The sequence below is a fragment of the Sinocyclocheilus grahami genome, unplaced genomic scaffold (assembly GCF_001515645.1).
Source record: "Sinocyclocheilus grahami isolate Dianchi unplaced genomic scaffold, SAMN03320097.WGS_v1.1 scaffold1496.1, whole genome shotgun sequence".
Lineage (NCBI taxonomy): Eukaryota > Metazoa > Chordata > Actinopteri > Cypriniformes > Cyprinidae > Sinocyclocheilus > Sinocyclocheilus grahami.
In genome coordinates, this window is record NW_015506675.1 from 220254 (window position 1) to 236045 (window position 15792).

At 40.2% G+C, this 15792-nt stretch overlaps 1 protein-coding gene across 1 annotated transcript in view; it reads left to right on the forward strand.

The window, feature by feature from the left end:
• Positions 1 to 3565: 3565 nt before the first annotated feature.
• Positions 3566 to 15792, forward strand: part of LOC107570709 (protein shisa-6 homolog) — a 39256-nt gene continuing 27029 nt past the window's right edge. The window contains exon 1 of the mRNA XM_016256970.1: positions 3566 to 4317. Coding sequence (XP_016112456.1) covers positions 3773 to 4317 — 545 coding nt within the window. The 5' untranslated portion in view covers positions 3566 to 3772. The remainder of the gene's footprint in view (positions 4318 to 15792) is intronic.

Consider the following 15792-nt stretch of genomic DNA (forward strand, 5'->3'; position numbering starts at 1 on the left):
AAATCTAATGGACAATCCATCCTCCCACTGTGGGTCTGTCTCTCTCGTACATGCTGATTGACAGAAAGACAGCACTCGTTTGCAAACCTCCAGACCAAAAAGAGACAGGTTAATGTGCACTTCTCACAATCCAATCAATTCCTGTCTTAGATTTTTCTCATATTGAACATCCAGTTTCACTCAGAAGGGGTTGTCAGAGGCACTACATACAGTGGAGGTCAAAATTAGAGAACAACCTAAAACTTCCTAAATTTCAAGGTCACTGCTCAGTACTATTTAAAGTTATCCTAACATGAGTAGAAGAACAGTTTTTTTAAGCATATTTCATAAATTAATTGTGTTCTGATGCACAGTATAAAAAACTTAAATTAGATATTTGAAAAATAACTTTTAGAAGAAGAAAGAACACACTTAGAGATACCTCCCAGTTATTGGTGTTAATCTGGCACCTGGTGCTAATTTAATTAATTATATGACAAACCTAATTAACTGGAAACATTCGTCTAATTTTCACTGAGATTGCAAGATGGCGGGCCGCTCTAAAGTGACTGAAAGCCTGTGACAGGAGGCGGTCCAGATGAAGGCCAAAGAGAGTGACACTTTCAGCCACTGCAAGAGAAGCTGGTCGTTCCAAATCTGTGATTTCTCAAATATTGCAGCTTTACAATGACACTAATTCATTAAAGTCCCCCAAAAAGGCTGGTCGTCTACATAAGACAAATGCACGAGAAGACAGGACAATGCTGAGGATCTCAATGGGGAATCGGTTCAGCACTGCAGCTGGAATTGCTCACCAGTTGAACACTGAATAGGGTAAAGATCTGTTTAAAGGGGTCATATGATGCGATTTCAAGTTTTCCTTTCTCTTTGGAGTGTTACAAGCTGATTGTGCATAGATAAGATCCCTGAAGCTGCAAAGACTAAAGTCTCAAAACCAAAGAGATATTCTTTATCAAAGTTAAGACTCTGCCAGTTTATGTATTTGCTATTGACTGTTCAAATGCGGAGTTTTGCGCATCGTGTGTGTGTGTGCGCGAGAGAGAGAGCGAGAGAGGGAGAGCGAGAGAGAGAGTGCGAGAGAGAGGGAGAGAGAGGGAGAGCGAGAGAGAGAGAGTGCGAGAGAGAGGGAGAGAGAGGGACAGCGAGAGAGAGCGAGAGAGAGCGCGAGAGACCGTCTTAACCTTGTCTTAACCGTGGCTTGTGTACTGCAAATACATACCAGCTTCATCACTGTGTCTGTCACGCGACTCTGTTCCCCTTTTGGGCTCTGTCTTTACATTTATTTTGAAAGATGAAGCTCACGATTATGGTAAGGGGCGTTACATTTCCGACGAGTGCTTGCGGTGTTCGGCCAATCACAATGCACTGGGTCAGCTGGCCAATCAGAGCAGACTGCGCTTGTCGGAAGGAGGGACTTTGTAGAAAACGAAACGTTTGAGAGAGGCGGGGCATAGAGGACCTACAATAATGTACAGTATTTGAAAAACAATGTGTTTTTTGAACATTAAAGCATGTCAACATATTCTGTTACACCAAATACACCAAATAATGATCTTTAAAAAAGCATCATATGACCCCTTTAAGAGAAGTCGGACTGAAAGCGCAGTCTGCAGCGACCAAGCCTCTCATCAACAGAAAGAATCAAAAGGCAAGACTCACCTTTGCTGAGGAGCATGTTGTGTGGAGAGAGGAGAACTGGTCCACACCAGCGCAGTGTGAGAAACTAGAGATGTCCTGCGGCCAAAGATGTGCTGAAGTCATTCAAAGCATTGAATGACTCTCATTTTGATCTCCACTGTATATTTCAGATAACCCTACTGTAGGAACCGTGATAGATTACTTTACATGTCTGTCAGTGGGTGGTTTTTGAACTAAATAAGCTGCAGTATGGACCTTTTTATGCCACAACACATATATTATAGTTATATGGATTGTTCTACTATCCTTTTGCACCTGTAGCAGTCAAGTGCACATACAGGGATGATAATGTGTAATCCGACGTTGATTGCAGGCAGAATTACAGCCTAATATCAGATTAATATTGTAAATCCGACTTTATACAGTTGATAATGTTTAATTAGGGTAGAACAGCCCTGCGTTGGTTGTTTCTATATTCTTTAAGTCCCTACTCCTGATATTTGCACGCGCCATCCAGTCCTTCACAGGAATTCGCGCTCTCGCAAAATTCAAAAGTTAACGGTCATAACGGCCAATCGACGGATGTGTGTGGGTTTGTCATCGTGGATGTTTATTGTGAGATTAAATGTATATGTTCGAGATTTTTTTTTAAAGATTTTACACAGTTGATCATGTTTGTAAGAGTAACCACAATATTTTATAGAGTAGCCTATAGACTAAATAGTGAGAAGCCGAGATATCACAGCTGAACTACTGCCTGATGATAATTTGCTGCTCTTAAACGCTCTAGATTGCAATGAAGTAAATTATAGAAGAGAATCAAAATACAGTTCTGAGGTGTAAGTGCAGTTTTAAGAAAGGGATATGTTTTCCTGAAAGTAATTCCCGGGTTTGTAATTACCTGACTTGCCGGTGACGTGTAGAAGAAAAACGAGAGAGAGAGAGAGAGAGAGAGAGAGAGAGAGATGGAGGCGGGTCACAGCGGAGCGGAGGAGCATCTCTCTTTCAGCTCTGTTCGTTTCGGAAGCGCAGTTACGGACATCCCGGTGTCGAGCGCACTGGACTCGTAAGTTCTGTCCATTTTGCATCGTTAAATCCACTTTTTAGCTTCTTCATGAATGAATGTCAAATGTCAGAGGTAACGTGGGTAGATTGTAATTTAATATGTGAGTATTAATTCGCTTTACTGAGTGAAAATGCGCAGGCGTTAACTTAAGGGGCTATGTGTAACCGACATGGCTTTTAAAAATGACTTTAGCTGGTGTCATCCAACGTAGTCCTTGATTCCTTTATGTTAAATTATATATTTAAAACCTGTCCATTTGAACGTTACTACATGAAACACGTTTTGGTTGACTTGACGGAAATCTTTGTACAGGGAAAGTGGGAACGAAAAATAATTAAAAATATTACAATTATAAAGCAATTATAAAGCTTTTACACATTAATTCATTCGTTTTATTGAATGCCAGTACTGTCATATGTTTATTTAATTGATTTTATTAATCAATTAATTTCGTTTTAATTCGAATCTATTTGTTAATTCTTGAATGTGTAAACTTTGATGACTTGTAAAGGGATTTTGATTTATTTTTATATATTTTATGCAACATATTATGGAAATATACTACAGATTCACACCAATAGATTTACTATTCATGGATTTTGTAAGTAGTGGTGACAGTCTTTATGTGTTAACCTAGTATGATTTTTTTTGTTTCTGTTAAGAACGTATAATGAATTTTGCAGGAACATACTGAACGGAGGTGTGTGCTGTCCATGGTACTGAAAATCATGTAGACTAGGATTTTCGGCTTGAACTGTGAAGAGTTTAATTGTTTTCCCTCTCATATTTTGTTTTTCAGATTAACATAATATAGTCTTGAGCAAGTAGATTTCAAGTTTGAGAACCTTTTCACTCCATCCACTCACCGTGAAATGGGCATTGCGTAGTTGTTGTTTTGACTCTGTAAGCACTTATGCCTTAAAGAATGAGAGCCTTAGGGAGGAGGACTGTTGAAATGATGCTATGCGGAGATGGAGAATGGAGGACCTGCAAGAGTGCATGACAAGCGGGTCGGTGCCAGATTGAAGAAATTATAAAAAGAGGAGAAACACATCACCACCTGAAGCCATGGGGATACGACATCTCCTACTTCTGTTGGTCTATCTAGACCCGCTGTGCGTTCTGAGCGCATCCACAGCCAAGCGGAGCAAACCCCCTCCAAAGAGACCCCCAAAGGTGAAGGAGGTCAACAGCACCGTTGCTCCGACAGTTGCACCCCAACGGATCACACAAGTCCAGGCGCCCATCGTTGGTGATCATGACACCTGTCTTGGTTACTATGACGTGAGTGGTCAGTACGACAAAGAGTTTGCCTGCAACAACACTGACCACCGGTACTGCTGCGGGAGCTGCTTCCTGCGCTTCTGCTGTCCTGTGAAAGCCAAACGACTAGATCAGAGAGTCTGTACCAACTACAACACGCCCGACTGGATCAAAACCCAACCGCCCTCACCAGCACCCACAGGGGACACGTACGACCCTGCACTGGACCAGACCAACACCACTGTCTACATCACCTGCGGGGTCATTGCCCTCATTATCATCCTGGGAATTTCTGCCAAAGTGGCCTATGATAAAGCCACCAGACCGCCTCAAGAAATGAATGTCCACAGGTAAGTCCAAGATATGTCTTTAGCTTTCTCAAGCTTTAGGCTAATGCACTGCCAATATGACATAGTGATTTTATAGGGGCGACGTAGCCTGGTTAAACCACCCCAGGGCTGGTAACGGAAATTTGTACAATGCAAAAATGTGCAATTTTACGTTAAAGGGATAGTTCACCCAATATTTAAAATTCTGTCATCATTTACTCAGCTACCCATGTTGCTGTGGAATTTTCAGTAGGGTCCATTTTTGTTTGGACCCCAATGTTCTTCAAAACATCTTCTTTTGTGTTATTTAGTAGAAAGAAAGTCATATAAGTTTGGAACGACACGAGGGTACATTTTCATTTTTGGGTAAACTGTCCCTTTAAGAAGTTTTTTTTTTCTTAACATACTTGGTGCATGTGAGGGTGCATAAGCTATTTAGTCAGGTTTACAGTGATACATATAGCATATGGATAACCATCAACAGAAAGGTAATTTTGGATGAAAAGTGTTTGCCCAAAGTATATTAGTCCGTTAACTCCCAATTGCATTCTCAAAGTTGGAAATTAAGAGGATATTGGTGTCAAAAATATGAAAATGGTGTTTTTTTTTAAACTTTCATTAGCTTTTCAGTATCAATTTATTCTGATTAATGTGGAAATTCAGATAAACACAATATGTTTTACAGAAGCCTAAGAAGTATTATACATCAAAACCATTTGAACAGCACAGACTGCATACAAAATAAGAGTGATTTGACATTTTTAGTGTATGAGACTGAATGAGGAAACCAGAAATGAATGAGACCTTGTAACTAATTTCTTCTGAAACATACAGTACATAAACTAGACCTTAAGTGAAAGCTTTGTGGTCTTGATAACAAATTAAACACTGGGTTCTGGGTTAAGATGGAATATTAATAGTTAATTGCATACTGTATTAAATCTAGGACTCGTCTGCGTCTAGGAGGGATTGATTCTGGATTTCATTAGTCTTGTGCTGAGATAGAGGTCAATTGGAAACTGTTGTAGTAGAGGGGATTTAGGTCTTCATGGTGCAGTTTGTCAATAAGACAGATTTATAGTGCTTTGGTTTGTCAGTGCCAAAAATGAGAACTGTTTCTTTGTTTTTGAAGGACAACCATGTTTTATTTGTATTGCTTATTGATTCGATTAATAAAAAAAAAAGTCAGAAAAGGTTAACTGAGAACATTAAATTTCCATATTAAAATGACGTAACACTGACTTCATAGCCATTTTAGCCAGTCACTTCGCAAGGGGAAAGTTGTTCCTGTGCAGAGATGTTAAGAGTATTAAAGATGACACATTGCTCTTCTCTTATCGAAGTGATCCATGTTGCAAATATAAGTCAAGCTCAGGCAGTCTGATAAGAGTTTGGTTGGCGCTCACAATGAGGCTTATTGGATTTGTGAAGACCGAATGACATTCTGTACAGCAGAGGTGGAAAGTAACAAATGACATTTACTCGCGTTACTGTAATTGAGTAGCTTTTTTGTGTACTTCTTCTTTTTAAAGTAATTTTTAAAATCTGTAATTTTACTTTTACTTAAGTATATTTTGTTTGAAGTATTGTACTTCACTACATTTGAAAACACATTAATTACTGAGTAAAAAAAAAATTGCTCCCTGGAAACTACTGCAGTAAATAATGGGCAGGAGAGCAAACTGGCACTAAAATCACAAAAAAGATGCAGACGGACAAGACGGGCGTTATGCTGTAGACCCAGCTGAAAACGAAACCCCGTCATATTCTGCTAAAGTTGAACTCGAAGGAAATGAAGTGAACCCCTGGCCATATTTATGCTCTATTATGCAGTGTAAGCTCTGTTTGCCTAGGGAGACCAAACTAGCAGCTTATAAAATCTCGACATCAACTCTTCGCAATCATGTATAGGTAAGGTAAATACTTGCATCGTTGCATTGGTGGTTAAAATGAAGCTTTGACAGTTTAGCAAGAGGTTTTGCTCAAATTAGCCAAAAAGACAGTGGTGTGGAGTGTGCAATATATATATATCATCTGCGATAATATCGTAATTGTTGTTTCTGTCAGGACCACTATCGTCAAAGATGATTGACAATTAGCATACAGTTTGGATTGGCGGTATGGTTCTGTTCTGGGCAAGAACTCCCTGCGCATCCATGCAGCCTAGCATGGATGAGAGCAGGGAGAGCAGCAATAACCCCCCCAGGGTAAACAGAACAGAACCAACATAAATGTATTGCAGATATTGTTAAAGTTCAATAATTTTATGTACACATTTTAGAATTAGTCTGATTCAAAGGAGAATCAGAAGGCTGAATCCCGACTGACAAAGGAGGAGTTGGGGATGGAGGAGGGTAATTAGCTGTTGAGCAATGCGAAAACTGCTGATAATACTGAGGGACCTTATATATGAATGCTTAGATAGGTGTCGTATTCCCATAGGTTGATGGGGAACAGCTGAGAGTCAGCTGATGCGAGCTTGACTAACGTGACCTGCCAGAACTAACGCTACACTTGATTTGAATGATTTGACATGAACAAACACTCCTACAGAGTGCTGTGAATTCTAGATTAGACTAGTGTGCATGCTCATTTAGAGTGCATTCTTTCACTGCGTGATTCAGTCTGTTAAAATGCATTTAGAATGATCACAAAATTGAAGATATAGGGGCAGAAAATATTTATATTTATATAATTTCATATAGTAAATCAATATCACACAAAGAATGCCATTTTGTCCTCCAAAAATCTGCATGATTACATGATTATTAGATGTTTTTTTTTTTACAACAGTTCAATAAACAAGAAGTTAATTTAGAGACTTGCATTTTAGACACCATATTGCCTGTTTTTGCTCTATTTCTACAACAAAAATAATTCCAAACACAGCCACCATAGCACAGTTTTGCGTCTCTGAGCAACATGACAGTGTTTCGTTCCTGAATGAATCAACCGTTTAAATGATTCGATTAAATCACAATGACTCACTTATTAACAGTGACTTGCTGACACCTACTGGCCGTTTTAATTTCACATTTAAAGTATCTTTTGATTTTTTTTCTTATAATTTCAAATGAGTATTCAACATTTTATGTCTTGTATATCAAAACATTATTTATGCATTTTTAAATGCAGGTTAAATGCATTCATGTCCTGCATTAAACAGTGTGTAAATACATCTAAATGCCACTTCCGATGAAGCTTCTGTGTTTCCTCTGCATTGCAAAGTTGAATTTTGTTGATACTGATTTAATTTGCCTGGTAACAGCCCAAATGTCTTATTATTCTAAGTAACTGATTCTTTTAATTAAAAACAACTAGTTTGAGATGTATAGGCCTATCCCAGGGGTGTCAAACTCAGTTCCTGAAGGGCCGCAGCCCTGCAGAGTTTAGTTTCAACCCTGCTCCAACACACATACCATGTAGTTTTCAAATAAGCCTAAATGATTAGCTTAGCTGGATCAGATGTGTTTAATTAGGGTTATATCTAAACTGTGCAGGGCTGAGTTTGACATCCTTGGTCTATCCCATTTTTGCCTCCCTCCCACTGTTAAAATTACGTGAAAAATTAGTAAATTTTAAATGAGCTACTTTTTACTTTTACTTGAGTAGATTTTTAGACTGGTACTTTTACTTGTACTTAAGTAAAATTTCGTTAATGTAATTGTACTTTTACTTGAGTAGAATATTGTCATAGTCTTTCCACCTCTGCTGTACAGCTGGTTGAAACCTGTGAGCAGCATACTTTAAATGAACAGTCTGTTGTTATTTACTCATGGCGTTCCGAATGCATATGACTTACTTTCTTCAATGGAAACCAAAGCGAAGTGACCAAGGACTGAGGATTAGCCTAAAGAAAGCACCATAAAAGATGTCCATTGGACTTAAGGCTGGAATACACTAAAACCACTTTTAAAATCTGAACAGATTTGAAAACACTAGGGATCATACACTTGCCGACTTTGCAAATGGTTACAGAGAAAAACTGGCCATCAACAACTGAGGATCATACACTACCAGACTTTAAAGTCGTTCTGATCACAACAAACTCACACAGAAAATGCGCCTTGTTGCTAGGAGACACATGAGAATTGAAAACTCTCATGAAAATTTAAAAACATGTTTGATATCCTCCGACTGGATGGAATCATAGTCTGAAGCTAAAAAATTGGACTTCATACACTACGCCATTTTCTATGAAATCTGTCAACTCAAATATGCAGACTGGCTCTGAATTTTTTTATACTTTTATGATGCTTGACAGTCCTTGATCACAACCAATGACTCATTGATTGCATTTATCGTGTTGAATCTTACATTTAGAGACTCTAAACTAGGGGTGTGCAATACCAATTTTGACCGTGGATGATTAAAATGTCTCCACGATCTGCTTTTGAAGAAATATCAAAGTATCGTGCTACAGTGCACATTCTAATGCTGATGATAATTGCTCAAAATGTTGTCCCATGTATCATCAGCCTAACAGTTGCAGTTCTGATGCCTCCATCTCAATATACTGTGTTGTGAACATACACATGAAATGTTAACTCAGCGGTAGAGTTACACTCACGGGAGACTGCACTTTGCAATCACAAAAGTACATTATTTGCATGTGCTTTAAAGCCTTGCCGGTCAGTCATGTACTGTTCTGACATGCGCTTTTTCTGAGTGCGTACACCTGAAGCACGTGCACATTAAAAAGCCTGTCAAACAGAGCTTGATTACTGGACAATATATAAACACAGTTGGTTATGTCTAAAGTGAAAGTAAACAGTCGAAAGAAAAATGAATGTGTACCTGTATCTTAGATGCGTGCAGGTCTTGTAGTGATGACAACAGACTAAGGCCATGTCCATACGTACACCGGAGTTTTTCCTTCTTCCGTTTTTAAAAAAATCTCCGTCCACATGAAAATGCAAACGCATGCTATGAAGCCCTGTCAAGAGCATGCCAAACCAACAGGTGGCTATATAATCTCAACCGTAAAGCCATGTTGGCCAATCAGAAGCCTGAAAAAGTTTCCAGTAGGCGGAGATAACAGCACAGGCTCCGACGTCACATGCCAAAAACTCCGGTTTCGCTGTCTACAAGACAACACTGCAACCGGAGTTTTTGAAAATCTTTACTCTGGCAGGCGTTTTCAAAAATGTTCGGTTTCAGTAACCTGGTGCTGCGTTTGCGTGTGGACGAATGGCCAAATCGCGTAGAAAAAGCTGCGGTTTTAAAAATAACCGCGTTTGTGTGGACAGGGCCTAATAGTACTAAACATGCTGCCGCTTGTCATTAAAGGGATAAATTCACCCCAAATTTTTAATTCGGTCATTATTTACTCACTCTCATGTTGTCCCAAACCTGTATTAATTTCTTTCTTGTGATGAACAAAAAATAAGATATTTAGAAGAATGTGGGTAACCAAACAGTTGCTGGTCCCCATTGACTTTGGTAGTAGTTTTGGTCACCCACATTGTTCAAAATATCTTTTATATTCAACAAAAGAAACTCATTCAGGTTCAAAACAACTTGAGAGTGAATAAACGATGACAGAATTTTTTACTGAACTGTCCATTTAATGTTTATAAAATAACAAAACAAAGAGAAAAATCACTCACTGCTCTTGACTTAAGAATTTTAATACAGTTGCTTTAATAAGAATCACTGTATAAATTAAATATTTTTTTACAGTGAAGTGTAAATAGTGTTTTATTTTTATATTTGTTCATTCAATTTCTTAAATGCTACTGCTAAATACACCTTCTGTACCTGAAAAATAAAGGACTGTTTGTTTTATTTGTATATTATGTGACTTGTAATGTGTACCTTTCTTCTTATTTTGTAATTAATATTTTATGTTTTAAATTTTTAATTTTAATGTCTGCCATTCTTTTGTATTTTATATTTTGTTACCTTGTAAGGCTTTGTTTTTAAATTAGGGAAATTGGTTTGGCTGTACGGCTCAGACAGCTTGCAAAATAGTAAAACCAACATAACAAAGAATTGTGAGAAAATTGTGAATCGTGATTTTCCTGAAAAAAAAAATTGTGATATGATATTTTTGCCATATCGCCTATCTTTACCCTAAACATTTAGATATTTCCCTGAATTGATAGTGAACATTTCAGAAAAGAATTAAGCTAAACTCCCCTTGTCCCAATTTTGACAAACCGTCCCTGCTGCTCACTGTCTCACAGAGACGTCAGTGAAGTTTCATACTACAGTATGAGCCGTGAGGGTACTGAATGTTCCAGAACATTTGTTTGAACATTTCCACCCTTTGAAGCCGCTCGGCTTCATTTAGGCTGCGTGTAGATGGTGGTAATTTGCACCAAAATACAGATAATATATTATGAGTCCTTACCCAGGGGCTCAAATGTGTAGTGAAACAGCTCCGGTCTGGAAGGTTCTTGATGTGCTGTGTGTTTTGTGTGTTTGAAGCGCACAAGCGCATGGAATGTGGTTTCTCTGAGGAGAATGCCTGTGTATGACTAGAGATGAGCCATTGGTCAATGAGGGACAAGATCTGTCTCATGCCACTCTGGCTGATTCATTGAATCGATTATGAGGACTATATAGTTTTTGTAAGAAGTGCAGTATAGCTTGGTTGTGGTTTGACCTCATGATCCATGGTTATATTGGAGAATGATGACAAAATGATGACTAAGTATTTTAATTACCTCATACTGGGTAAAAAACAGATTAGCTCAAATGAATCATGGGTTGTAATTCAAGCTAACTTATGACTCATTTGTTGCGACAAAGAGCCCAACTCCTATTGTGTTACATAATTATATTTTTCAAAGCTTATTAGGGTGAATCTCACAAAGTCTTCTATTTAATGCTAATTACACCATTATTTTTATGATAATTGAGCACATTTCCCCTCCAGTTCTGTTTTTTATGTGAACAAATTAGCTATTATTTTAATCAAAAAGTAATGTGCAGTATGATTTAAATTGTTTGACACCATGGTAGAATTCTTTATATGGAATTAAATTAAATTTTATGGTAATTTTAATATTAAAATACATGTATATTGTGTGAACAAGATTTTTATTTGGGCAAAATGTGCTTAATTGGCTTAAAAATAATCAAAATCATAAACTCTTACAGCTCCTAGAAACAAACTTTTTTTTTTATTTAGGCAAAATATAATTTCTTATGATTCTGGAGTGAAACATGACCTGGAATTTTCTTAACGAGATTCACCCACTTAAATTTGCTTACTTTCTTTTTTTGGACTACTTGCTCCCAGAGTTTTTCTCTTCATCTTAAACACAGAAGTATTTGTCGATTCATCAAAGATCCTGTATCTCTTTCAAATATTTTCTTTCTATTATGTGACATACTTCTTTGATTATGATGCTGTCTAATTGTCTGGATGTGATGACATAATCAGCAATGTGATTGGGCAGGCAGTTGCAGTCTTGTCCGATCTCATCTTCCCCGTGTGATGACTCTCCAACTCTCAGCTACCCAGAAACCCCTGCTGTGTCTCAGCTTGTTGTCTCACTTTGTTTAAATATTGATGCCGCTGTGCTGTCTTAGACACCTGCTGAAATGGCCAGGGAATGATCAGCCTGTGGGAGAAAACATCAGAATCAAGAAAAGTCCTTGAGAGAAATTCAGCAGTCGGGAAATAAGGCAGAAAGAACATGACTTGGCTAAAAAATAATAAATTAGAGTTCAGACCTAATGAATGCTAGTGCCATGAAAATTTGATTTTATATGTTTATAACTATATGTGTAGCAGTAACTTTTTACGATATTGACACGAGTTCGGATCCACCTTTTGCCGAACTTGTTCTTCTCTCTTTTCACGTCACAAATCACATCGGAAAGGCATTTATTTTCAATAAAAATGGAGGAAATATAAAAAAATTGGAAATTGAAGTGCCTCATGGATGTTTATCGGTAGGGTTAGGGTGTAGGGAGTGCTTTCATGTCGCAATAAGGCGGCATCCATTTAATAATTTTAATAAAAATTATAATTTACACTCAATACGTTATTATTGCATACTGTTTTATAATGTACTATAATATTGAAGTGCCAATATCTGTGACTATTTGCACTAGTATAAATAGAAACTAACTACTATTTACACTTATTGCAAACTGTAAATGGAATCTATCGCTATTTGCAGTTACTGTAAATAACATATCGCTAAGAAAATATGCTATTTTCACTTAGTGTAAAATAGCCTCTGTCTATATGTGTGTGTATATATAATGAGCAGAACGAACATTTTACGCAAGGTTTTACAAATTATTTAAACAGAAATGTGCTCTGCTCTTCATGTTTCATGGATGAGGCTTGATGTGTGTGATGTGTGAGTTTTTTGTTCTTTAAAGCATTATGGTCAAAGATCTTTTTGTCGACTTTATCATGCCTCATTGATCTGAGCTTCTGCACCTCAGTTTTGGAGTGAAAAAAGTATTATTTGTGGAAAATGTTCACTCAAAAGCTGAAGTGCATAAGCTCAGATGGATGAGGCCTACGATCCATCAGTTCCAAAAAGAAATACAAAACCTATGCTAAGTGATAGAAAACATGTTGATAAAAACATGTAATCCAATATTTGGCAATAACATAGCATAACAAAAATTTATAAGCAGGTTTTTATTTTTTTGGTAGCCCAGTCATTTTTGACTGGGAACCCCACAAGTGTCACAAGGTGGGAAAATAATCCTAAAAAGTACAAAAATTGTTTTATAATGTGTGCTGCTATAACGTGTGAGCAAAGTCAATTTTAGTCCAATGCAATAACATTAATTATAATTTTCGGGGGAAAAGAAAATCCTCTCTGGCTCAAAATGACCCGAACACAAATGAAATAAAAAAGTGAATATCCTATATATCAAAAATCCATGTAGTATTTTTAATAGGGCTGCCCTTGACTAAATATTTTTCTGGTCGACTAGTAGACGTTCATTTGAAGTATTAGTCGACTATTAGTCGCACTTTTATTAATAAACCATATAAATCATAGTAATGAGCCTTTAATTGCCTACATAGCCTAATAAGCACTCAAGCGCAAGCAAAAAAAGGCTTGCCACTGTCACGTGTATGTTCCTGTTTGCCCTTATTTGTTTCTTCCTGTGTCCTGTCCTCATTTGTTATTATTTGAGTCCAGGTGTTCCCCGTTTTGTTCGTATTGTTCCCAGGTGTGTCCCATTAGTTTCTGAGCATTTAAACCATGTGTTTCCCAGTGTTTTCTGTCTGCTGTTAAATGTCATTCTGTCTGCTATGTCATCCCTGAAGTTCCCGTGTTTTGTATTCCTTTGTTTATTTTGAATTAAATCCTAGTTAACTATACTCCAGCGTCTCCTCATTCGTTCCTCCCCGAGTGACTGTGACAGAACAGCAGACCCGAGCTGAAAGTGAGCGGCGCCTCTTCTCCCCGTGTTTATTTTCCATTTTTTCAAAGGGCTTTTGTTTTTCCCCCGAGATTATGGAGGAACGAGCGATGTTCAGCGCCGTGGCTCAGGCGAGCCCCGACCCTGTCAGCTACGCTAGGGCGTTCGTGCCGCTCGCCCTCGCCAGCTCCCTCGAGGGGGAAACCCTCGTGATGGTGTTCCGGATCGGGATTATTTACCATCGCCCCGTGGAGCTCCCAGACACCACCAGCCTCGACTGGAAGGAGGCAGTCATCCGGTGTCTGGAGAGCCTCCGATCCCGATCCCGATCCGCGACTCCTCCGCCGGCCATTCCTCAGTCAAGCCTGCTGGCCACGGCTTTCTCCAGCCCGCCGGCCGTCCCGAAGTCTAGCGCGCCGGTCGTGCCGAAGTCCAGCCTGCCGGTCGTTCTGAAGTCTAGTTCCGAAGTTCCTGTGGCAAGCCCGCTGGCCACTCCACAGTCAAGCCCATCAGTCATGGCTCACTGCCGCCCAGAGCTTGCTCCAGTGTCGGCTCCAGCCCCAGAGCTCGCTCCAGTGTCGGCTCCACCCCCAGAGCTTGCTCCAGTGTCGGCTCCAGCCCCTAAGTTTGCTCCAGTGCCCGCTCCTCGAAAGCGCCTTGCTGTGCCTGCTCCTCCAGAGCTCCCTCCATTGCCAGCACCTCGTAAGCGCTTCCCAGATCCCCCATTTAGCCCAGGAAGGGCTCCTGATCCCCAGTTAAGCCCAGGGAGGGCTCCTGATTCCTCATTTAGCCCAGGGAGGGCTCCTGTTCCCGAGTATAGCCCACGGAGGGCTCCAGTTCCCGAGTATAGCCTGTGGAGGGCTCCCGATTCCTCGTTTAGCCCAGTGAGGGCTCCTGATCCCCAGTTAAGCCCAGTGAGGGCTCCTGATCCCCAGTTAAGCCCAGGGAGGGCTCCTAAATCCTCGTTTAGCCCAGGGAGGGCTCCTGATCCCCAGTTAAGCCCAGGGAGGACTCCTGATTCCTCATTTAGCCCAGCGAGCGCTCCTATTCCCGAGTATAGCCCAGGGAGAGGCTATAGGCACTATATATAGGCACTGAGTTTGGCCCAGTGAGGGCTCCTATCCCCGTGCTTAGCCCAAGGAGGGCTCCAGTCTCTGAATCCCCTCCAGAGCGCCCTCAAGTGCCCGCTCCTCCAGAACGCCCTCCAGAATTCCTAGTTTTCCCCAAGGAAATTTGTGGGGAGGGGGCATACACCCCTGGCCGGACCAGCTAAGGCCACGGACGATCCGCCATGGCCTCCTGAGTCCCCTGATCCGCCATGGCTCCCTGAGCTCCCAGCTCCACCATGGCAACCTGAACTGCCTGCTCCGCCATGGCCTCCTGACTCGCCCTGGAGGCTTCCCTTGTCTCCGCCCTGTTCCAGTCCTGCACCAGCCTCCAGTGCTGTAAAAGATCAAGGGAATTTAGATTTCTCAGTTTGTGACCGCTTTTAAAGTAACTATATGAAAATGTCATGCAACAGCACTGGAAGGCCAGACTGAATCCTCTCCATCCGCTTTAGCAGTTGTTGAAAAGATTTGAGTTGGTTTTCAAACTCTGCATTTTTAGCACCAAATGACTTCCTGAACTAAGCATATAGTGATTCCTTTCTGACCCGAGAGCGTTTTAAACCCTCCACATCACTGTCACGGCAGAAACTCAAACACCACCACGAGAGGACAGAATGCCTATTGTGTTCAGTGAAAAGCACTCTGGGAGTTTCCCATCTCCCCAGGGCACCTGAGGTCTGTGTGAGCGGCGGCTGAGAGGTGGAAGAGGTTAAAAGAGGTGGCGGCTGTATTTAGCACATGCAGATTCGCCGGTGACCTTCAGCGGGACAGAGAGGCCGTGGTTTGAAAGCCTCCGCGGGTGATCCGAGCGCCTCATATTGATCAGTCTCCTCGGGAACACGCGCTGATGCAATCCGAGTGAGCCCTGACGTAAGACGAGGACTTTTTACCCAGAAGGAGCACTCTGTCACAGCTGTTCTCCATTTCACTGCTTTGGAAAGAAACCAGTCTTCTGATTGACCCATTTTGCACATATTAGAACTGATGCTCTAAACAATAGCAAACTTCTGATCAGTGCATCAAAGGTCTTGAGCAT